This window comes from Mus caroli, unplaced genomic scaffold (genome assembly GCF_978045245.1).
Source record: "Mus caroli unplaced genomic scaffold, Mus_caroli_1 scaffold_13, whole genome shotgun sequence".
In the NCBI taxonomy this organism is placed as follows: Eukaryota; Metazoa; Chordata; class Mammalia; order Rodentia; family Muridae; genus Mus; species Mus caroli.
Window position 1 is genome coordinate 41,686,684 of NW_028227268.1, and position 24,753 is coordinate 41,711,436.

The 24,753-nt window shown below is 45.7% G+C and overlaps 1 protein-coding gene across 1 annotated transcript in view; it reads left to right on the top strand.

Annotated features, from left to right (window-relative positions):
- The window catches only part of Asic2 (acid sensing ion channel subunit 2), a 271,184-nt gene that overhangs the window by 198,081 nt on the left and 48,350 nt on the right, over positions 1-24,753 (top strand). The window contains exon 3 of the mRNA XM_021177008.3: positions 53-180. Within this exon, the coding sequence (XP_021032667.1) occupies positions 53-180 (128 nt within the window). The remainder of the gene's footprint in view (positions 1-52; positions 181-24,753) is intronic.

The window sequence follows — 24,753 nt, forward strand, 5'->3', positions numbered from 1 at the left end:
GTGAGCATCTGCCTTCTCTGACCCATGGCTCTGTCCGTGTTTGTTCTTTCAGAGGAAACAACATTTGAAGCGGGAGTGAAGGTTCAGATCCACAGCCAGTCTGAGCCACCTTTCATCCAAGAGCTGGGCTTTGGGGTGGCTCCGGGGTTCCAGACCTTCGTGGCCACACAAGAGCAGAGGGTAAGTTCGCCATGCTTCCCAGATCAGGAGTCCTCAGGTTAGTCTAGCTACCTCAGACGCATGTGGAAGACAAATGAGGTGCCGGCTTCTGGCTGGAACAGAGTGGGGTGCCACAAATGGCTTTCCCCAGAAATCAGGGGACGTTGCTAAGTAAACACCTTCACCAATTCTCCAGAACCTTCTACTGACACCCAAATCGCCTGTGCGAGAAACGTAACTCACTCTTTTGTTTCACTGAATGGTTGAGTTTTCTTTTTTCTCAGAATATTCTAACACTCCTTTTTAGTATTATTATTATTTTTTTTTGCCTGTGAATCTTAAAACAAACTGCTGATCCAGGTTTAATAGTCATTTGTATTAATAAGATTCAAAGTGAAAAAGCAGTCACTAACCCTTCCCACTTAAGAAGAGTGAAGGCTCTCTCTGTGAGCTTCCCACCCACCCTTTGATGTAGTCCTGGGCAAAGCCCCACCCAGCCAGCAGGATCTGCAGGAAAGCTGGAAGAGGGCTGGCACCATCCCTGCCTAAAGTAGGTTTTACTTTGTGAGAGAGGGAGAGAGTCTCAGACTCTCAGTAGGGAGGCAGTCTCAAAGCAGAAAAGTGGAGAGGCGAGCAAGCCCTGTTTCTCTCTCCAACTTCCTGGCATGTTTACTGTCTGGTTTTCCTGGAATAAAAGAGAGTCCCCAGCCAGATCACCCAAGACAGATTGCTGCAGGGAGGCAGAGTAGAGTGTGGTCGGAGGCTCTGGTTGCCTTCTGTAAGAGCGAGAATTGTCTACAGAGCAGGCGATGTAGGCACACTACTTAGGCCAGCCTGCTATTAGAGTTTGTCATCTTTCACCTGATAATGATCACAGCTGTTCAGCCACATTACAAAGTGACATTCTGGGTTTAAAACGAGTTTTAGGCTAATTAATAAGCCAGCTTTATTTTTTAAGTCCCTGAGGAAGCGTTAATGTTGTGAACTTCATGCATCCTCTGTTCTGTGCATACGCCTGGTCAGTTAATCAAGGCCAAGGTCAGCCTCCACGGTCGCGTGTGGCAGTGAGATGGTGGCTTTGGGGCAGGGGCATGGATTCTGGGCGGTTATCCTGGTCTCTACAGACCCCAAAGACTGAGGTAAGTAGTAGTCCTCCTGAGGGCAGAGAATGACGTCAGGTGGACACCCGAGGGCCAGGTTTCAGGCTAAGGATGTGACAATCAAGAAAGGGGAGAATCTGGGTTGACCAATATAGGTATGCAGACAGACAGACAGCCTGAGCAAGCCTGAAGCCTGAACTCTTAGGCTCAGTGGGCTACTGGATCCTGCCAAAAGTGAGCAGAGCCAGCTAGAGAGTGAAGGCCACATTTTCATCAGTAATTTTCTACTATAATAGAGCCAAGAGTTCAGGGTGAACGGCCGTCAGCTTGGATTTGTACAGAGATCGCTGGGATTTAGAGGGATGATGGGGGAAGGTAATGGGAAGGATGTGAGCCGAGTCAGAGGAGTGAAAACTATAAATACCCAAGGAGGATGTGGTTCATGTGAGAGGGTGTGGTCCTTGTGAGAGGTGTGCTATGGCAGGGTGTGGTCCATGTGAGAGGGTGTGGTCCTTGTGAGAGGGTGTGCTGTGGCAGGGTGTGGTCCATGTGAGAGGGTGTGGTCCTTGTGAGAGGGTGTGCTGTGGCAGGGTGTGGTCCATGTGAGAGGGTGTGGTCCTTGTGAGAGGGTGTGCTGTGGCAGGGTGTGGTCCATGTGAGAGGGTGTGGTCCTTGTGAGAGGGTGTGCTGTGGCAGGGTGTGGTCCATGTGAGAGGGTGTGGTCCTTGTGAGAGGGTGTGCTGTGGCAGGGTGTGGTCCATGTGAGAGGGTGTGGTCCTTGTGAGAGGGTGTGCTGTGGCAGGGTGTGGTCCATGTGAGAGGGTGTGGTCCTTGTGAAACCCATCAGGATGTGCTCTCGTTCCTTACGTAAGTGGGGTTCCTCTCCCCCTCCCAGAGCCTGGGAGACTCATCTCCATCAATCCTCAGGTGTAGTTAAGGTGAAGGGTTCATTCTTTTGACAGCCTTTTGCCTTTTCGGGGTGACCCTTTCAAGGGGGCCTAGAGCTGCACTAAGGATCTAGGTATGAGCTGTCAGAAACTATCAGTGTTAGTTCAGGCCCAGATGGAGAGTCAGTGAAGAAGCTGGAATATCTGCAAGGAGAGCTCCATCAGCATTCCTTTGTGTAGTGGGAGCAAGCCCATGCAGCTTCAAAGAACCAAGCATAGGTTAGATGCTATTGAGATGTCATGGGATAGACCAATAGATATCATGGGTTAGACCAACAGATGTGTCAGGGAATTCTTGGGTGTTCAAGAGGATGGCTGTGACTTGTTCAAAGCAAGCCTGATCTTGTGGTTTGCTAGACATGCCCACCACAACTGTGACAGCAGCCGTCCGGGTTCTACCCTACTCCGAGTACAGAGCAAGTGCACACACAGCGCTCCTCAGCACGTGAATCATAACTCCTCTCTCCCTGGCTGAAGAGGAGAGTATTCGTGGAGGCTGCCATTGTCGAGCAGACTGGGAGACATGGCTGCTTCTCCCCTGCTCACCTTCTATCCGCGACACGGAAGGAAACTCTAAGCTGGGTGGGAAGTTGGAGCTGACGGTTCCTGAGAAGCCTAAGCCAGTATTTCTCTTGACAAGATGAGACAGGGAGGCTCCCCGTGGTGAGCAGGATGAAGAAGAGAAACCTATTTGCAGTGTCCAAGGACAGAGTGGCTGTTTGTGCTGAAGGGGGGTTGGTGGCATTCATTTCAGTATTTCTCTGCTTATTATTACTAATAACAAGATATTTGTTAAACATTTTACAGTCTCCAATGCATTTCCGCATCGTCTCATCTCATCATTTCATTCATATTAATAGAGGAATACAAAAACACATCCCAGAGCTAAATCTAATAATACATTATGTTTACATGTATAGAAAAGAGAGCATTCACAGGAAATAAGACTTGAAGGAAATAAGCCAAAATGCCCACAGTGGGGCAATTATGAATGATTCATTTTCCTTACCAGCCTTTTGGTGTCTTTTATAACGCTGCTTTGTTTTGTTTATTTATTCAGCAAATATTTGTTGAGAGGCAGGGGGGGGGGCAACTGAGGGAGGGGGAGGGGTAACGTGCCCAACAAAACCAGACCGATTGCTGCTCCCCTAGAAGCCACAGGTGGCTGTTTGTTTTCTCCGTGGTTGACCCACCCACAGCTACACATTTCCCGTTCCACCAGAGTGACTCTGGTGTTCAAACATTGGATCTCATGGATGGCATGAGTCACTTCTCTGTCTCATGTTGTCATTCCTGGAATGGGGTGTGTTTGGGGGACTAATTGCATCTCCCTCCCCCCATGACAATGGAAAGTGATCCTCTTTCTTGATGATAACCGTGTAACTATCACCAAGTACACACTATCTGTGGCGCAACGCTAGAATATGGTGGCCACGTTGCTCTCAGGCCAAGATGCTGTTGTGTCAACACAGAGTCCAAGGAAGTGTGCCAGTAGGCCAGAGGTGACAAGGCAGCATGGGACAGAAAGTCCATTCCTGGAAGGTCAGTATGACTCATGCTGAAACAACTGACTCTAGCATAGGAGCCTAAGAGGCTCTTGTGACTAGAATGAGCCAGTGCACTGAGTGAGAAACTTGCTGCTACAGTAAACCTACTCTCACCCACGCATGATTACACACATGCTTTCTGTTTGTTTTATTTTATTATTTATTTATATGGTAATCACAAAAGAACATGTTCTTGGGCTAAATACCAAAGCAAAGATTGTGTTTCTAAAGCTGCCTTTGCCTTAAACCCAATTAAACCAAGGTATACCCCAGCCTGAAAAATGCTCCCTTGGGTAGCCCAGCTCTCTACAAGCCCCTGCAATATTGCAGAGCCTCCACCATTACAGCAGGCAGTGCAGCTATAATGTAGAAGTGGATGTAGACCAGGTACTGAGTCAATGTCAAAGTACCAAGCTATCAAACTGCCTCCAGCTCCAGCCTCACAGGCAGGTGCTTTGACAAAAACTTCAGGCCATCGCTAATGCTGGTGTGACTGACAATCAGGTTTTCCTAGGAGAGGGCTTTCGCCCTTCCTCTTTGCTTTGGTATTTAGCTGTGTTTCCAACATAAGGAAGGAAACCCCTTGAGGTTCACAAGAAACATTATTCTCCCCGTCTTCCAAACAGAAAGGCCCAGCTGCTGGGTGGGAGGTGCCTACCTCTGGCTTGTGACAGCTCTTCTCCAACTTCTGGATTCAACCTCCTAAGTGCCTTTCACAAGAGAAGGCTCATTTGTCAACCTGACAGCCAGCCCGTAGTCCTGGTATCTGCTTCACAGCCCCCGTTAGAAATGGAGGCTTGCCCAGTTGTTGTTGTTCTTCCTTGTTTTTCAAGGCAGTAGAGAAAATTTATTACACATGTCCTCAGTGACTTCCAAACCACCAAAGCTGGAGCCATATAAGGATGGCAGGATTCAGTTCCACCTCACTGAAGCACTGGGAAAGTTCCAGAAACAGAGGCTGCTTGGTGTGTGGCTACTCCCTGTACATCCTCAGGGTACATTGTTTCCCACAAGTAGACCGAAAATAAGAATCAATTAAGCATCTACCAGCTTAGCTACTTAATCACTATTACCATGCATCCCCCAAAGAAGAAATAGCTCTGGATTCTCCCCAAGCTTTGAACTTTTTTTTTTTCTATAAAATATGAGCTTGTTTTTCTCAAGGTGGTGTTAATAGGAAAGAATGCGGGAGGGGTGAGAAGGATCTCTCCGAGGAATTTGTTGATTAGCTACAACGAGCTAGGCACCATGTCCAGCTGTGTTGGAAGACTCCCAAGAAGTCATATAAAATATGCCCATTTGTTATAGCTAAAATCACTTTTTGTGGGCCTCAGCCTTGCAGTCGCTTCCACTTCTTTTCTTCCTGTAGAGATTGCCGTGCTTGTTCGAGTAGATTCTTTCCCCTCCTTTTCCAGCCCAGCGTTCCTCTGACATGTTTCTTAATCAAGGTTGCCCATGAAATCTTTGACTAAACCCTATCTTCATTAATAAGAATACCTACCACTGTGTGTGTGTGTATGTGTGTGTGTGTGTGGTGTTGTGGTGTTCTTGTGTGGCAGTCAGAGGTCAATGTTGGATATCTTCCTCTGTGAGTGTCCACCTTATTTTTGGAGACAGGGTCTCTTACTGAGCCTGAGGCTCACTGATTGGCTGGGTGGGTGGGACAGTGTGCCCACACAATGCTCCTGTCTCTGCATCCCAGTACTAGGACTACAAGCGTGGGCCGTAATGCGTAGCTTCTTACGTGGGTGTGGAGACTCTGAACTCTGATCCTTGTGCCTAAGCCATCTCTCTAACCCCTACTCCTCAGTCTTTATCCCATCTTGGTTCTCATGAGGATGTTGATGGACAGCCATATCCTTCCTGAGATGCTTCTGACCACTCTTGTTTTCCTTCTACCTCTTGGCCTTCTCAGCCTTGGGCGTCCTCATAAACAACTCGTGCTTTGTTCATCCTTATATATTGAGCACTCTGAGATATCTACACTGAGGGGGGTGGGTATTAGATGTATCCCTAAGTGAGTTCACCCTTTTCCATGATTCTCACATAGCCACCTTTGGGCCTGATGTCTTTCCTGAGCCCCAGACCCAATGATGCAAGTGTCACTCTTCACTGGAGTTCCTTGGCTATCGCCCTAGGCTTCCTATAGCTCGCTCCTTCAGAGTTCATGGATAATTCCCTCTAAGTTTCATGACCCTCTCCTTAGATTTTTATAGACAACGTCCTTGAAGTTCCACAGTCTCAAGGCAACAGTCCCAACTATATTCATTCTCTTCCCATGTCTCCAAATCTACATCCCATCTTGTTGTTCACCCAAGCTCTCCAATCATTTAGGCCTGAAGACAAATCTCCATTTGCTAGCTGTATCTTGTAACTCACTCTCCTCATCTGTAGAGTAGGGTTAATGATGACGCCTACCTCACTACGTAAGTTCATGCATACAGTGTTTCTAGAATAGTTCTTGGTCACACAGTAATGTGTGTCCATGCCTAATAAATGTTAGATATTATTATCCCCACCCCAGGTGCAATTTCAGTTCAACATTTCACAATTTCACTTGGATAAGAAATATGGCTGCCTTGCTGGTCCCCGCACTTGCCCATCCGGATCCTCTCCATCCTGACCCCTGCACTGATATGGTCATTGAAAAGAATGTGTGGCAACGCTTTCCTCCATCACCAACCACAGGAATCTCTTTTTAGACCCTTCTACCCCTGCCTCCCTTTCCAGCAATATCCCACTCCCATAATGCCACCTCCCACAAAACACAGTGTTCCATGTGCTGTGTGTGACCCGAGTGTCACCTCCTCTCTCCCCTATCCTGATCATGTCTCCATGCCTTATTTCCTCCTTGGACCCAGGCAGAAGGGAGGAGGCCCAGTGTCTATTGATTCACCTACTTTATCTTCCTCCGAAGACAAGTTAATAAATCAGAACCTTCCTTGGTTGGGTCTTGCCGGCCAGTACCGAGTTATCTTTTGATTCATGAGCAGCTCAGTATCTGAGCTCCCAGATGCATGGCGTTTGGTTTCTGGGGTTTGATTGTTTCTTTTTTTAATAAAAGGTAAGGAAATCTGTACAGGACACTTCCACACATAGGTCAAAAGCTGTCTCGTCTTTCTTTGCAAATGGGGAGGGTGAATCACACACAAATCTCGTGGAGATGCCAACTACAGTGAATGGAAGAAGGGGAACATACTGGCAAGGGCAGAGGAGAGGGAGCCTGAAAAGACATCTTCTTTCTCCGCCCCCCCCCCCCGTCCCCGTCCCTGTCCCCTCCTCCCTCAAGCTTGAAAACCACTTATTGAGGTTTGTTTTTATTTTGTGTTGTTTTTGCTATAAGGGCTGGCTGGAGAAGTCCCTGGATTTGTTTATATTGTGACAACAAGGCCAGACAGCCCCAGTAATCATTCCCCGTGGGTTTGTAAATCATAGTGTTCCTCTGCTAGGTGGTTCTGTCCCCAAAACACCTCCAGGCTCCCACCTCCTGAAATACTACCTCCTCACCCCCTCACTTCCTCACCCACTCACCTCCTCACCCACTCACCCCCTCACAGGCTTCCACAGCAACAAGACCAGACAGAGCCCAGCACTGTGGACCAACAAGTGAATGAACAGCAGAGCTATATTGCTTCAGTGGTTGCTCTGAGAGCTCTCTCTCGCCCTCTCCCTCTCCCTCTTTCTTTCTCTCTCTCTCAAAAACAAACCAAAGCAAAAAAGTCATTCTGAAATAAAGTTCATCACTGCAAGGTTACCTGCTCCATGGGTTAAGATAGGTCTCAGGGTCCCTGGAAAGTAGCCAGGTCTGTGGGAGACCCAGGAGATCCCAGAAACAAGGAGAAGACAGGCTGGACCCCTCCAAAGGGTGCGTGTGGTTGAGGACAGATGAAACTGCTGTTGAGGATAATGTACAGTGGGAGAGATTTTGGGCTGGGAGCAAGTGGGGTGTTGACAGGAGCCATTAATATGGGGGGAGGGGCTGGAGAAGTGGCCCAACAGTTAAGAGCACTTACTGCTCTTGGAGAGGACCTGGGTTTGGTTCCCAGCATCCACTTAGGGTAGCTCCCAACCACCTGTAATCCCAGTTTTCCAAGATCCATCACCCTCTTCTGACCTGCACAGGTGCCAAGTTTGCATGCAGGTGGTACACCTATATATCCTCAGACACACTCACATATACATTAAATAGTTAAATAAATAAATAAATAAATAAATCCCTTTTTTTAAAGTTCAGAGTTTAATAAGAGATGCATTCCAGGCCAATGGGATGGCCCAGCAGGTAAAGGCATTTGCTGTCAATCTTAAGGATGAGTTCAGTTCCTGAGACTATAGTGGAAAGCAAAAACCAGCTCCTGCAAGCTGTCCTCTGACCACCAGACACACGTAGGCTGTGATTTAAGAATGATAGCCTTTACTGACTGCTCTTCTAGGGGTCCTGAGTTCAATTCCCAGCAACCACGTGGTGGCTCACAACCAACTCTAATGGGGATCCAATGCCCTCTTCTGATGTGTCTGAAGACATCAACGGTATACTCACATACATGAAATAAAAAATGATAGCCTTATCTGTTCCCGTTCTAGCTCCCTAATAATTGACGTGAAGACCTATTAAGTTTATTTGCAAGCTTTAAGCACTAGGACTGGGCAGATAACCATCTATTCTAACCCTCTAAGCCATCTACTTCCCAGCCACGGGCCCCTGGTTGCATTTTGGGTCTGGCCCTGGCTAGCTCTGCTCCATGTGTGTCTTCATGGCTAATCCCTTGGTGACCTGCTCATTGGAACTCCTCCTGAACCTTTTGCCTCACAGCCACCTCTTCTCTTCCTTCCTCTCCTCCTTCTGGGACCCTCCCCTGGGATCAGAAGTCCTGCCGTCTCTGCCCAGTCATGGGCTGATCAGCTCTCTATTAACCAATCAGAGATAATTGGGGAGCATTCTTTAAACAACATAGGTACAGGAGAGAGTTCGATAATCATGACAATCTAGTGTCCAGACTGTAGCCAGATCTCTGGGCACAGAAATCAGCTACTGAATAAATAGTGCACAGAAGCATCTTCCAACAGACATATGCTATAGAATACACACAAAGATGTTTCATTTCTCAGACTCTGCCCACATGAAGTTCATACACATGGCCCCAAGGAAGCGTGTGTGAAGATCTTTTCTGTAATAGTTTTTATAAGCAAGGAATTAGAGACATAGTCATCAATAAGATTATTAAGTTAAGGAGGGTCCTTAATCTCTCTGCCACTGTTAAACGGGTCAGGGAAGATTTGGAGGGTCCTTGGGGGAGAGGAAGACAGACTGGAGAAGGAAAGAATCGAATTGTGGGACACTATATTCAATGTGGTCCTATTTGTAATCAAAGTGCCCACACAGTAATCTATACTTATTTTACAAGTGCACGTCTACACCTCAGCATACAGAAACATCCTAGAGAAGGCTGCATGGGCCAAGAGATGGAGAAGAACATCAGAGGTCTGTATATAGCAAAGTTTATATCTCTTTTATACTCCTCAGATATTTCTCACAAGGGCTCATTTGTATTTTTATATAGAAATTGTGTGGGTTTTTTTAAGGACATACATAATGTAGCTAGTAACAAAGTATATTTTATAATTTGAACCTCACATCTAGCACACAGGCTCACACAGAGAAGACTCAGTTAGCCTCTCCCTGAGCTGGTCCTATGACTCCCTCTCCAGCAGACAGTCTCCCTCTGTCACGCCCAATCACTCCTCCCAGCACCTGCTGAGGTCATAGAGGCTCCAAAGTTTTATATATACCAACTTCTATCTGTTCTTTTGTTCCCATTAATGTTTTTTATTTATTCACTTTACATCCCAATCACAGCCCCCCTTTCCTCCCAGTCCTCCCCTCACACAGCTCCTCCCCCTATTACCCTCTTCCCTTCACCTCTGAGAAGGGGGAGGTCCCTCTTGGGTACCAACCCACCCTGGCACCTCAAGTCTCTGCAGGACTAGGTACATCCTCTTTCACTGAGGCCAAACAAGGCAGCCCAGTTAGAGGAACAGGATCCACAGGCAGGTAATAGAGTCAGGAGTAGCCCCCCGCTCCAGTTGTTGGAGGACCCGCGTGAGGACCAAGCTGCACATCTCCTACATATATACACAGGGCAGGGGAGGCTAGGCCCAGCCCTTGTATGTTCTTTGGTTGGTGGTTCAGTCTCTGGGAGCACCCAAGGGTCCAGATTAGTTGACTCTGCTGGTTTTCTTTTCTTTTTTTAAAAAAGGTTTATTTATTTTATATATGTGAGTAAACTGTTGCTGTTGGTTGTGAGCCACCATGTGGTTGGTGGGAATTGAACTCAGGACCTCTGAAAGAGCAGTCAGTGCTCTTAACCACCGAGCCATCTCTCCAGCCCAACTCTGTTGGTTTTGTTGTGAAATCCCTATTCCCTCCAAGTTCCTCAATCTTTCCCCCAACTCTTGCACAAGATTTCCTGAGCTCCATCTAATGTTTGACTGTGGGCTTTTTATCTGTTCTTGAACATACTGTTTTTATCCCAAGGCCCACAAGCACAGTTCCAAAGTTCATGGAAGAATCTGTAGGTCCTAGCCGGGACTGTCACCACACCATGCCTGCCTCTATCTACACATGTAGAAACAACAGATACAGCAATTGGACATATCTGTCTGTCTCTGGAGCTGAGGCAGACTCCCGTCCATGTCTAGAACCCACCTCCACGCTGAGTCCATGCTATAGGTTCCGTCGATGTGTGGTGAATTATTGAATTGAACTGAGCTCTGAAATCTCTGCTGATTAAAAAGCTGATGAGGGAGTGGGGCTTAGTCAGTAAAACACTTGTGTCACAAGCACAAGGACCTGAGTCCCATCTCCAGAAGCCACATAAAACTGCAGGGTGTGATGGTGTACAGTTCTCATCCCAGCACTGAGGGGGGACAGAGCAACCCCTGGGGCTCACTCCCCCCCCCCATCTACCCTGATTACCAACAAGAAAGCAGGTCACAAAAGGGATGATGTGTCTGCGGATGACACTTAAAGTTGTTCTCTGGCCACACATGGGTGTGCACATGCTAGCAGCCACACACACACACACCAAAGGGAGCAATCTGATGAGAAACTATGACTGAGGTCAGTTCAGTTGAGAAGTATACCCTAGGTAGGCATCCACCATTCTAGATCAGCCTTACCACTAGGGAAACTATTTTTGTGGCCAACAAGGTGGTGGGGGTCAGGGGAGGCTGCCTTGGCCTGTCCTGAATGCTCGCTGGTGTTTCCTCGGTGGTTAAGGAGGAAGAACATGGGCCCAGCCTCATTCAGACTCTAGGGCCTCCCCACTTCTCAGGAAGTCATGGCAATAGAGAAGATATCAGTCTTCACGGATTATGATGAATCCTTGAAAGTTTCCCACAAGATCCAGAACCTTGCCAGATATGATACCCCCATTACCACAGAAGTCTAATCAAGTAGAAACGACTGAGTATCATTCGACAAGAAATAAGACTAGAACACAGTTGAGATGTGTCCAAGGACACACAGCTAGAAGGGGGGTGGGGGGAGCTGGAATTGAAATGGGCTTCCCACCAAGATTTTGGCTGTAATCCCTGAGAAAGTCTGCCCTAAGGGGGTGGGGGGGTCATTGTATTCTACTTTCAATCTGGCCATAGAACAGGGCGGGAGAATAGCACAGCACAGAGAAAACAGGCAGAAAATGGGGTCTCCTGTGTGCTCCTGAGGAAGGACCTCCACTCAGCAAATGGAAATGGAAACTTACAGCAGCCAGGAAAAGGCAAAGGGGTGGATGGAGATGTTTTATCCAGAAAAAGTATAGCATCTCCCTAAAGAGCAAGCAGAGACTGTTTGAGGGCCAGGACCACTGGGAGCCTGGGGGCTTCTTCTATTTTCCCCACAAAGGTCTTAGCAAATGCAGACTGCGCAATACCAAAGGATGGGGGAAATCAGCACAGCACCCTCATTTAGAAAGGAATGGTTCTGGCCTTGGCATCTTCCTCGCAGTCGGCTCTCCCTTCGTGTTGGGTTCTGCCTTGGTTAGGACTCTGGGGGACACAAAGAGCAGAGACTAAAGGTAACACCAAGAAAAGCTGGTGAATGGCTAGTGAAGGCTGCAGAAGGGTCAGAAAAACAACGACTCCAGTGTAGTACTGAAACTGGGCGCCAGGGGGCAGCCTTTTCTTCTCTGTCTTCCCTTCCCCCTCCTCTTTCTCCATTCTTCCCATATGGCTTCACCCACATTCATTGCCCAGGGCATGAGCACTCTCCTTTGAACTGGAGCAAGTTGCCATGAGTATCTCTGACCTGGTTTACTCATTAGGTGTGACATTGTTTCTCCTTTTGCTACTTCATATCATTTCCCAGAATCCTCTCTGCCACAGTATTGCATCCCTGCTTCTCACATGGAAAGCACCCCACTCCGCACTATCACTCCTGTTCTTAGCCCCTCAGGATGCCATGAGACTGAAAGAGCACCAGACTACCATATCACAGCCACTCGGTGAGACAGGCCTCCCTGGGCCCACGGAACCTCTGGATAAACAGAGGTTTGGTAGTGAACAGAGGCAATTTGAAGCCAGACCTCTCACTTTCTAAGACCTGGGCTCTGTCTTCCTCCTCTCCCCTGTTTGAACACTCCATGTAGACAGACCTCTTGAGGAACATGAAGATATCATGCCATTGGTTAAGAACTCATTTCAGAGCTGCATGCTTCTTTTTTATTGGGGTGTGTGTGTGTGTGTGTGTGTGTGTTATCATGTGGATGTGTGTGTACGTGTGTGGAGATGTGCTTCCCTGTGTCTGCACATTTGGAGGTCAGAAGTCAACTTCTATTGCTTCTCAACTCGTTCTTGGAGACAGTGTCTCTCACAAACCCTGAAGCCCCCAGATTCAGCTAGCCCCAAGGATCCTCTTGTTTCTGCTTCTCCGACCCTAGGATTTCTCCCACCTGGCTCTCATGTGGGTTCCAGGAATCCAAATTCCCATCTTCATGCTTGTGCAACAACCACTTTACCCACAGAGCTATCTCCCCAGCTCAGGGCACAGCTCTTTCGAATGCTGACTTCCCTTTGAATGCACCAATGCCTTATTTTACAAGTTTCTAGAAACCAAACCACTTCTGGTGAGTGACATTATTGTTGGTTTTGACCTGATTTCATTTCTGGTTATTCCCCCCACAAGGCTTGCCCTTCTTTCAACAGACTTGAATAGGAATGATGGTCAGTCACTGTCGGCATTTTCAAAGGGAACTCAAACACATTTGATCCATACCCAACAGCAACAGTCAAAGCACAGGATCGTGCCTTGGCAGCAGGCATCCAGCTGCACAGGGGCCTACTTGAGACAGTGGTTACTGAAGCATTGCTTTCTGGTCAAAGCATAGGATCATGCCTTGTACAGCAGGCATCCAGCTGCACAGGGACCCACTTGAGACAGTGGTTACTGTAGCATTGCTTTCCTGTATCTTTTCTAACAGGAAAACCAGATTATTCATTCTCTTCCCCCCAGACAAAAGAATATGCTATTACAGATAAGAAATGAAAGCTATGCAGGAGAGAAGCCAGCTCAGAACAGGACAGGAGGCTCTGTTTACAGTCCAAACTCTACCTTCAACTGTCTGGGCAGTCATGAGCAAGTCACTGTCACTTTGGACTTCAGGCTGATTCTCCTCAAATAGACTAGTAATGCCTAATTATCTTACTTGGCTACTGAGAAAATTAGATTTGGTAATACTCATACAAGGCCTTCAGTTGTGAAGTGGCTTCATCCCTCTCCTGCATGCAGAGGCCATTCACTACATACATCTGATACTCGTTATTTGAATGTGCTCTTGACTTTGGAATGGTATGGAGGTTAGACTCGTATTGGGAAGATTTAGGCTGACTGGTGGAAGTGATGGAGTCTCTGACTTCTTCCAATCAAGGTAGAGTGAGAGATTATGAATTTCCTCTCTCACTTCAATCAACAAAGACAAAAATATATGGAAAACAATTTTGGGGCTCCAAGTTTCTGGTAATAAAGGACAGAAACTCCTAAAACCAAAAAATGAGAAATTCAAAGTGAACCGTGTGGTTGTCCTAGAGGATGTTTTTGAGTGCAGGGTACAGAGGCACAGAAGAGCCTGGTGATTCCCTTAAAAAATCGTGTGGAGCTGAGACACCAAATGTCAAAAGGGAGTTAGAACATGGCAGATGTGTTCTTTGAGAAATCATCAGGCTTCCAATGAGGTACATGTGAGAAAACTGCTCAGACACAGAGGAGAAAGTCCTGAGGGGGTGGATGGAGACAGTGGCTCTGGTGGTTTGAATATGCTTGGCCCAGGGAGTGGCACTATTAGGAGGTATGGCCTTGTTGGAGTAGGTGTGTCACTGTGGAGGTAGGCTTTGAGATCCTCCTCCTAGCCACATGGAAGCCAGTCTTCTCCTGTCAGCTTTTGGATGAACATGTAGACCTCTCAGCCCTCCTGTGCCATGCCTGCCTGGACACTGTTATACTCCCACCTTGATGATAATGAACTGAACCTCTGAACCTGTAAGCCAGTCCCAATTAAATGTTGTCCTTTATAAGAGCTTCCTTGGTCATGATTTGTCTTTACAGTAATGGAAGCCCTAACTAAGACAGTGGCCGACAGTCAGATGAAGTTAGAAGCTGTGCCCTTCCCTACCAACCAAACTAGAAGCCTTCACAATCTGCAGGATGCTAAGTAAAGGGTCCACCAGGGTCTCCCATCAGCAATGCAGAATAGTCAGCCCTAAACTAAGCACTATTATTCAAATCTTAAAGTTCAAATCTTAAAGCCAAAGCCCAAAAGATCAAACTATTTCCAAGTAACTTCAATATGTTTCAGAAAATTTCTCAAGAATATTTATAGGTATATAAAAATAACCAATATGCAAATGTAGTAAACTTCATATAGTCTTGCATCCAATCAAATATTACCAGGCACACAAAGAAACAGGAAAAATACCCACAACGGGAGAATCATCTTTCAGCATACAACAGCCCACTGCTAACAAATAGAAGTGGCCAGAAGGGGGCTGGGGACATGATGCCTCCATGGGTGAAACCCCAGACTGCACATGCTTGAGGACCTGAGTTCACATACTCAGACCCATAGAGACACAGGGTACTTAGCTGAAGTATCCCCAGCACTTCTATTGGGAGATGGGAGACAGAGACAAGGAGAACTCCTGGAAGCTTACAAGCCAGGTAGTGTAGCATACACAGCAGAAATAAAACAAAAACAACAACAACAACAAAACAGAACAAAGCGAGAAAGATATCTTCCATGAAACAAGGTAGAAGACAAAGACAGACACTCAGAGTTGTTCTCAGACACATGTGCCATGCACCGTGGTATGTACATACATACTCTCAAGCATACACACAGAGAGAGAGAGAGAGAGAGAGAGAGAGAGAGAGAACACATATACATACACACAATGAATTGGCCAAAAGGACTACTCACTTTATTCAAAGTATGGACGTAGAATATATTCACATGTATAGTTATTCACTTATAAAAATAAATGTGTTCATAAATCATGTGTATTTAAAAGCCCAAGTTTAGCTTACAGAGTAAAAACCACAGTGCTTGAGACTGAAAACACACTGAAGGGAATTAACAACAAATGAGGCATCCCAGAGAAAGACTGAGAAATGCAGATACAACAGAGAAAAGGAGTTTTTAAAGAAAAAAATCAGTTAGCTGTGGAACAACTTCAAGTGGCTGAATAATGTGTTTTTAGAGTCTTTGGAAAAAGGGGGAAATGCCAAAAAAATTCATGGGAGGATGGTCTATCCTTTCCAATTTTGATGAAGATTATAAACCTTCAGATCTGAAAACTTCAGACATCCCCAAATGAACTGGAGAAAGCCCACACTGAAATTGTTCAAAACCAGTCATAAGAATAAACATCTCAAGAGCATTCAGGTAAACAGACATGGTACATAGAGAGGAACAAGAGAAAGGATGAGAGCGGGTTTCTGGTTGTACAAGGAGCCGGTGAGAACAGAGTGAGCCCTGCGGGGAACTCAGGACAGGCAGAAATCTGCCAATCTAGAGTTCCATACCCTGTATCTTCCAAAAAGAAAGCAAAAATCTTAAGTCATACAGAAGCCAAAGAAGCTGCAGCTCTAACTACAGCAGATGCATCTTCAGCATCTCCACATGCCAAACAATTACTCTCTGAGTGAAGAGAGAAAGACACCAGATGGAAACACGGAACCACCTGAAGGAGTGAAGAGCAGCAGAGACTGTCAAGATGGTAGTAAGCAGAGAGAACACCTTCTCGCTACTTAAATTTACTCAGAGATAATTAAGAATCTAAATAACAACAATGTTTTATGACACTTCTGATCAAAATGGTTGCCAACAACAGCACAAAGGCCAAAAGGGGGGATACAGGGGGAATCCTAGCCCAAGGTTTTAACCAATCCAAGGGCTGAAATATGAACAGTGGCAGACTTGGATGAGACACTTATTGAGAACCCCAAACAACCAAATTGTTAAAAATATATAATGGCTGCTTATTTGGGGAAGGATAGAAATGAAACCAGAAAAGTAGCCAAATGTTGTTAAAAACATAGATGTGGCACTGGAGGTGTGACACCTCTCTGTAGAGAGCTTGCCTGGCATGCATGAAGTTGTAGGGGATCCTTGGTACCGTATATGGTAGTGCATAGCTTTAATCCCCATAACTAGGAGATAGAAACAGGAAGATTGCAAGTTCAAGGTCATCCTTGACTACCTTGAAAGTTTGATGACTTGTCTAAGAAAGAAAGAAAGAGAGAGAGAGAGAGAGAGAGAGAGAGAGAGAGAGAGAGAGCAAGCCTGTGGTCTATTAGCCCAATAGAAGCCAGAAATTTGAGAGAAAAGAATAGAAAACAAAGGAGACTGATAAAATACATCTAATAACAGAAAAATACAACATATCTATAATCACATCAACTGCAATGATTTGAAGATGGAAATTAAAAAGTATATTTTCAGACTGAATACAAAGCAAATCCTCAGTTGTAGAAGAATTTTAACCCAGCAACATGGCTCCTCTGGCAATATATCACATTCAAAGACCTTCTAGGTCTGTCCTGTAATGCAGACATGCCCTGAATTATAGCATGATCTGGCTGGAATACACCCTTAGTACACACCCTTAATCCTAAACAATGAAATAAGCTTAGTTTATAGAAGGAAGCAGCCATGTTTGAAAGTGCCATCTAATTGAGGGGCAGACAAAGTGACAAATCAGAGAAAGAATTGGCAGAACGAGTCAGAGATAGGATATGCCCAACTCTCATGAGAACAGCACAGAAAGGAGAAGTGACTTAAAAAAGAACTGAGAGAGAGACAGAGACAAAGAGACACACAGAGAGGAGGCAGTGTTACCAAGACAGTTTTACAGAGACAAGTTTCAGGTGCAGACAGAATGAGCCAGAGAATAAGGAGCTAGAAGATTAGGACAGATTGCCAGAGTTAGTTTGTGTCTAAGCAGAGTAATTCAGTCAGAAGCTGAGAGAAACCGAATCAGTCATCTTGGAGAGGAGTTTGAGTCAGAAGAGCTGAGTTGAACCAGCCAGCAGGAATTCAGAAAGAACTAGAAAGGGTGAGCATATTCAGTAATAAGCCTCCAAGATGTCAATTTCATCTGGTGAATAAAAGTTACTTTTACCACTTTTATATAGTAGTTGTTAAAATGTGTTTTCAATGTAAAAATATAGAATTTAATACAAAGAAACGAGGGCCAGGTATGGTGATACACACTATAGTCCCAGTACCAAGGAAGTCAAAACAAGAAGATCCTGAGTTCAGGGCGAGTTTGACAGAGAGACCTTGTCTCACCAAACACACACACACACACACACACACACACACACACACACACTTGTTTTATATAGACAAATGGGCTGGCGAGATGGCTCAGTCATTAAAGTGCTTGCCGTGTAAGCATGAGAACTTGGGTTCAGTCCCCAGAACCTATATGTAAAAGCCGACATGATGGTATGTGCTTATAATCTCTGCTCTGGAGAGGAAGATATGAGATAGGTGGATCCCTGAGGCTTGCTGGGAAACCTAGCCTCGTCTAATCTGCCAGGTGCAAGCCAGTTAAAGATCCTCTCTCAAAAACAAACAAGCAAGCAACAAAACAAAGAGGATGGCTTCTAAGGAACACCTAAGATTGTCCTCTGGCTTCCATGTGCATATGCCCACTGTGTATCCATTCATGTACACACATGAACTCACATGTGCACACATAAACACACACACACATGGAAGAATGGATGCTAAAGAGGAGGCTCAGTGTTTGAGAGCGTTTTGTTTTGTTTTGTTTTGTTGCTCTTGCAGAGGAACTGGGTTCAATTCCAAGCATCCATACGACAGTTCATAACTGTTACTCCACTTCCAAGAGATCCTATTTCCTTTTTCTGACTCCTTGGACACAGTCACATATGCATATTACATACATACGGGCAGATAAAACACTCCTATACTTAAAAGTAAAATTAAGACATTTAGGCAGATACCTATTTATACTACTGAAAAAGTGACTCCCAATTCAAACTAAGTAATTTTTCAGAGCAACCAGGAATGAAGGGTAACTTCATAATGACAACAAGGTCAACTCATTGCCAGGCTGTTGCCATCCTAAATATTCACACGCCTACTGGTGAAGCTCTAAAACATCTGAAGCAAAAACTGGCAGGACTGGAGGGAAAAAAAACAGTTGAGATATTAAACTCCTCTAATTAAGCCAGACATGGGGGGTGGGGTGCCTCAAATCTATAATACCAGCACTCGGGAGACTGAAGCAGAGAGATTACCATGCGTTCCAGGCCAGGCTCAGTTAACATATGAGACCTTGTCTCAAAAACTCAAAGTTAATAAATATCCTTTCAGTAATGGGTCGGGGACTAAGGAGATGGATCAGCAGATAAACTGCTTGTCACACAAGGGTAGGCATGTGAATTCAGATGCCCAGCACCTACTTGAAAGATGGACAAGCAAGGTCCCGCCTATAATCTTAGCTCTCAGGAGTCAGAAACAGGAGATTCTGTGAGTTCTGGGCTCAGTGAGAGACCCTGCCTCAGAATATAAAGTGATAGCAATCAGGGAGGACACCCAGCGTCAACATGTTGTCTACACACACACACACACACACACACACACACACACTCATATACATAGATATATATACACACACATATACACATGTGCCTATATACATACATGTGCCACTATGCATGCACACAAATATATACATATACATTCATACCACACATACATATCCAGGAAAAAAAGGAAATAAAAGCTAGGCCATGTAGACAGATCAGTAAGGACACAGACGTTGTGAGCACCATAGAAGTTGGTTTGATTGACAGGCACCCATCCAACAACCCGTGTCCGTCGGTTGCTTTTCTATTTTCATAAAAGATGTAACCAAGACAACTTATAGGAGGAAGGGTTTGTTTGGGGATTACAGTTCCAGAGAAGTAGGAGTCTGTCACCATCATGGCAAGAAGCATGGCACCAGGCAGGCCGGCAGCCGTTCACTGATAGCTCACATCAGAATCTACAAGCAGGATACAGAACATACACTGGAAATGGCAGAAGTCTTTTGCAACCTCAAAGCCAGACCCTAGTGACACACCTCCTATGACAAGCCTAAACCTCCTAATTCTTCCAAAAACAGTTCCATCAACTGGGGACCAAGTATTCAAACTTTTGAGTCTATGGGAGCCATTTTCATTTAAGCCACCACCCTGTGTGACAATAACAACACACGCCTCCCTTTAAGTATATGCAGAGCTTTCACCACACATAAGTATGGCCTTTATTATGAATCATAAAACAAGCCTCAATAAGCAATAAATGATTTGAGTGGTTCAAAATACGTTCTGATCATAATGAAACTAGTTTAGAAATCAATAACAGAAAGATGCCTAGAAAAATCTCCAACTACTTAGAAGCAATACAACACACTTCTAAATAATCCATGCACCAGAGGAAAAATTAAATGGGAAATTTAAAGCATTCTGAGCATGAAATGAAAACCTGCCCCATGAAATAATGAGGAGACTATTGGAGCTAAGAACATGGCAAGCTGAGTAATACACTCAAGAGGCTGAGGCAGGAGGATGGCCAAAAGTTCAGGCCAGCCTGAGGCATGTGGTACTGTCTCAAAAATAAATAAATAAAACTAAGAAGAACAAATGAAACCAAAGGTAATCCTGCAGGAGGAAGTAAGATTGGGGTAGACGTCTACGAAGCAGAAACAGGAGGACAACAGAGAAAGGAATTTTTGTTTGTTTGTTTGTTTTAAGATAGAGGTGGTGCAAGCTCCAGCATCGTGTGAACTGAACATGGAACCACAGAGGTCAGCATAGCACCTGTTCAAGGATGACATGCAAATTAATTAAATGCCCCATATTCTGAAAAATAAGAAGAATAAGAGGAAGAATAGAAAGAAGACAAGGGCGAGGGGAGACAGAGAAGACACACAGATTACCAATACCGAGGATGAGAGCATTGGCATCCCAGAGTCTATGGAGAGGAAGATTACTAATGACAGTGCCAGCCACTTCATGGCTGAGGGTTTGCTGTTGGGCTGTGGCTGCTTAGAATTCTCAGTCATGTCCTCTCTGCAGCTTTAGGGCCTAAATCCAGAGTGCTCTGTTAGAAACACGGGGCTCTTAGATCTTAAACTGGGGTGTTTGGTCACTGTAGGCCTTCACCCCACTTGTGCCTTCTACCTTCCTGTCAACTGAGTGTGTCACTCAGAAGCCATGGAAGATCCCACCTGACAGCTTTGGCCCGGCTCTTGTGTTCTCTGGGAGGCCTAAGTAGGCAAGAATCTCTGTGTGACCACTCTGTGCTGACCCTGAAGCTTATAGGCCGGGTCTGACATGGCACTCTGTCTCCAGGGCCTCATGCAGATGAAGCTATGCCTAATTAGTCTTCCCTTTGAGCCTGGGCTGCTATGCAGGATTCCCAGGGTCTAAGGACACTGGATGAGACATTAATGAACTGAGTCCCACCAAGCAGGAAGGGCTTTGAAGGTGTAACTGGCATTGCCCTGGTGTGCCTTCCCACATTGCTAATGAGGATCCATCCATCCATCCACCCATCCATCTATCCCTCCTTCCTCCCTTCCTCCTTTCCTCTTCCCTCCATCCCTTCCTCTTTTCCTCCCCCTCCTGAATCTTGTACACAAACACACACACACATACACACACACACACACACATTTATGTAGAAGCCAGATTTCAAGTGCCTTCTTTAGTAACTTTCCACCTGAGTTTTTTGTTTGTTTGTTTTGTTTTGTTTTTTTTAAGGCAAGGTCTCACTGAACCTGGTGCTTACTGATTCAGCTGGTCTGTCTAGCCAGTGAGTTCCAGAGATCCTACTGTCACCACTCCCCCAGAACTGGCATTAAAGACCTATATGTAGCCATCTGTAGTTTTTATAATGGTGCTGGGGGTCCAAATTCAGGTTCTCAAGCTTAAATGGCAAGCACTTTACTGGCTGAGTCCTCTCACCAGCCCCTTTCTCTTCTTTTTAAAGCTTGTGATGTTCCTGCTTATGACTATCCCAACAAAATTCCTGGGCACATTTGGTGCAACTGAATTCTTCTGCACAGTCGGACTCCACAGATAGCCCTGGTCCTGCCCCATCCTCTCCCAAGCTTGCACGATTGCCCCACACTCTCTAAAGAATAAAACATGATTTATTCTTTAGACATGATTGATTCCATGATTCCAGATGTGATCTGGGTGTGTGGCAGCTGTGGAGTTGTCAGAGTCCACAGTGTGCCCCTCAGCCTCCTAATCCCGCCCCTCAGCCTCCTAATCCCGCCCCTCTGCCCACTCTCCTCTGTTTCTCTAAATTCCAGCTCCTCTGGCTCCTAATGTCTCTCTACTGACTTGAATGCTGCCTCACAGAAAGCTTTCTCAGATGCAGGTGAATCAACTGTGCATCTCCTTGTGATTCTGCTATACATTAGAGGCATTAGGACATCAGAGATATCAGGGTATGATTCAAGTCCCACCTCTCTTCCTAGGGTGCCTGGATGCAGCAGGTATACCAGCTCAGAGAGGACAGGGCAAAGTCCATAACAGGTGGGATCCCAGGCTTCAGACACCCACTATAGGCCAGACAGGGGAGAATTCCATGATGAACAGGGTCCATAGAGCTGTAGAGAGAAACACAAAAGCACGCATTTGCTGGATGGATAAAGACGTGGCCCTAGCTGGACAGTGAGAAGAGACAGTGAAAGGGACAGTGAAAGGGACAGCACATCCCCCCCCCCCAGTGTTACTTGACTGGTGACATTCCATGAATCCTTCTCAACAAATATGGAGCCTCTACAAAATGTCAGTTGGTTGGTTGGTTGGTTGGTTGGTCAGTCAGTTGGTCAGTCAGTAGGTCAGTGCCTTTAGCAAACTGACTTAATATCTCTCCCCACCACCCCGAAACAGCTTTGTCCATTAGTGTGATGTGCTTCCATTTCCAGCTGAGGAAAACAGAGTCTCAGGCAACCTAGTGCCCTGCCCCAGACCACAACTCTTTCTACTGACCAGGTCTAACCAAAGCCCAAGTCTGCCTCTAGGTCCACAATCATCACTTCCCACAGTCTCATGCAGAGGATTTATCAAGCCTCTGTCTCCTAAATGAAGCATCGGCTCAATACATCAGCTCATGTTGAAAAGACAGAGGGAGGGAGGGAGGGAGGGAGGGAGGGAATATGAAAGGAAGAAAAGGAAGGAAGAGAAAAGACAGAAAAAAAAGAGACAGCAAGAAAGAGACAGAAAGAAAGAAGCAATAAAATTTTAATCATAAAACCACATTGTGCATTGAACACTTTAGAGGAGTTTTCTCAGATATCTTCCAAGATACGTATTTGAGTGAGAGGTGTCTGGAGTTGTCCTGGGACAGCTCAAGCTGGTGTCTCTTCACTACCTTGTGTTGGAAGTTTTCCACTTTTTTTTTACACACTCTCCATATCCATCATTGCAATGACCACATAATATTTCTATCAGACAGATCTATCATTGGCTTATTGTCCCTCTATTTTCAAATATTAAAATTGTTTAATCTATCTTTGTCTTGTAGGTAATACTCTGCTAAGCAACTCTGTGCACAAGGCTGTGAGATTATTTTATTAGCTGATTTTAATTCCTCTTCTCGGCTAGTTTCTAGAATAATAAAAATTACTAGATCAAGGCAGATGGGCAGTTGTAATGACCCTGAAAAATATAGCACTGAGTATATTTTTGCTAAAGACTTTCACATAGAAATATAGTTAGGGACGACTGTCAAATAGATGATAGCTACACAACTGAGAGCCACAGACAAGAGGAGAATGACATGGGTGGGGAGTGGTTAAGAGCATTTGCTTCTCTTGTGCAGGTCCTGGGTCAGGTCCCAGCAACCACTTGGCCATTCAAAACTGCCTATTGCTGCAGTTCCAGAGAATCGATGCCCCCTTATGACCTCCTTGGGCTCCTGCATGCATGTGGGGCACAGAAACTCACCTGGGCGATACACATACATATAAAATAAATAAATCTTGAGAGGGAGGGGAAGGGAGGAGAGAGAGGGCCTGCCAGCAATCAGGCCTGGGTTCCATTAAACTAAAGAGAGCAACAAGCAAAAATATGTTTTCCTTCTTCTCTGAAGGGCAGAATAAACAGTTGTAGATCGTGCATGTGTTCAGGAAAGAAAGATGTCTGCAGTCACTCCAAGAGCACAGCAGGTGTTCTTCGTGACAAATAGCTGCATTTGGAAGCCAACACCAGACTTCCTAAACAATCTCCCAGCCTTTCTCACCTGCCACACCTGTGAGCTTCAAGATAGGGTTCCAACTTCAGATCTGCCAGCCTCGGGCCACTGTACTTTGGTTCTCCAGCCCACCAGAGGTTTCTAGAAATGAGGGGTGAATAAACAAGCTTATGTGTATAAAAGTCCTTGAGAATTTTTTCATCACCGATAAGATTTTTTCTAGTTCGGGTTAGCTTGTCATTACTTCCGGTTCAGGGACGGGGAGTTACTTGGCCGTGCAGAGAGCCATCCCCTCATGATTTACAGCAATGTTTTCATTGGGTAGTTCCTCCAAATTTGACTTTATGAAAAATGGCATATGCTTAACTTCTCCAGGAAACACACACACACAATTTCTCCATTGCTGCCCTTCCAAAGGCCTCGCCTCAGGAGCCAGATAAGGCTGTACACAGGGAAGGACTCTGGAATCTGGCTAGCCTAGGGCTCCATGGCTGGCCTGCTTAAACTCGGGGGACTTCAAACTGTACCCTACTGATATCCGGCTTCTGCATCCTCCCGAAATGAACCTTAGAGGTCAGACCACAGACCAGAGCCAGTCTTTGCAGATCACTGGAGAGCCACGGGACCCTTGGTTAAAAATGAACTTTCTCTTACCCAAGTACTGAACAGGCCCAACCCTGTAGCCCAGTTGGTAACATGCTGGCCTAGTATGCTGGGAACCCAATCCCCACTATCATATAAACCAAGTGTGGTGACATATGTCCATAATCCCAGCTTCCAGGAACTAGAGGCAGAAGAATCAGCAGTTCAAGGTCATCCTCGGTTGCATAGAGACTTGAAGGCCTGCCTTCAAGTATAAAAAGAAAGAAGCTGCTACAGCACTTGGGAGGCAGAGGCAGGCAGATTTCTGAGTTCGAGGCCAGCCTGGTCTACAGAGTGAGTTCCAGGACAGCCAGGACTACACAGAGAAACCCTGTCTCGAAAAACCAAAAAAAAAAAAAAAAAGAAAAAAGAAAGAAGCTGCTAATATTTTGAGAGTCTGGAGGCACCCAATATTTAGGGTCCCAGAATGTGTTGGAAGCAACTGGATGTCATTAAATGCCTGTTGCTTGGCCCAGTACACACCCAGCATGTGAGGCTCTCTGACCATAAGCCCAGCAGATAGCCTTTCAAACGAGCCTCCAGGGATGGAGGTGCAGCCATAATTGGAGGACTCCTGATTGGT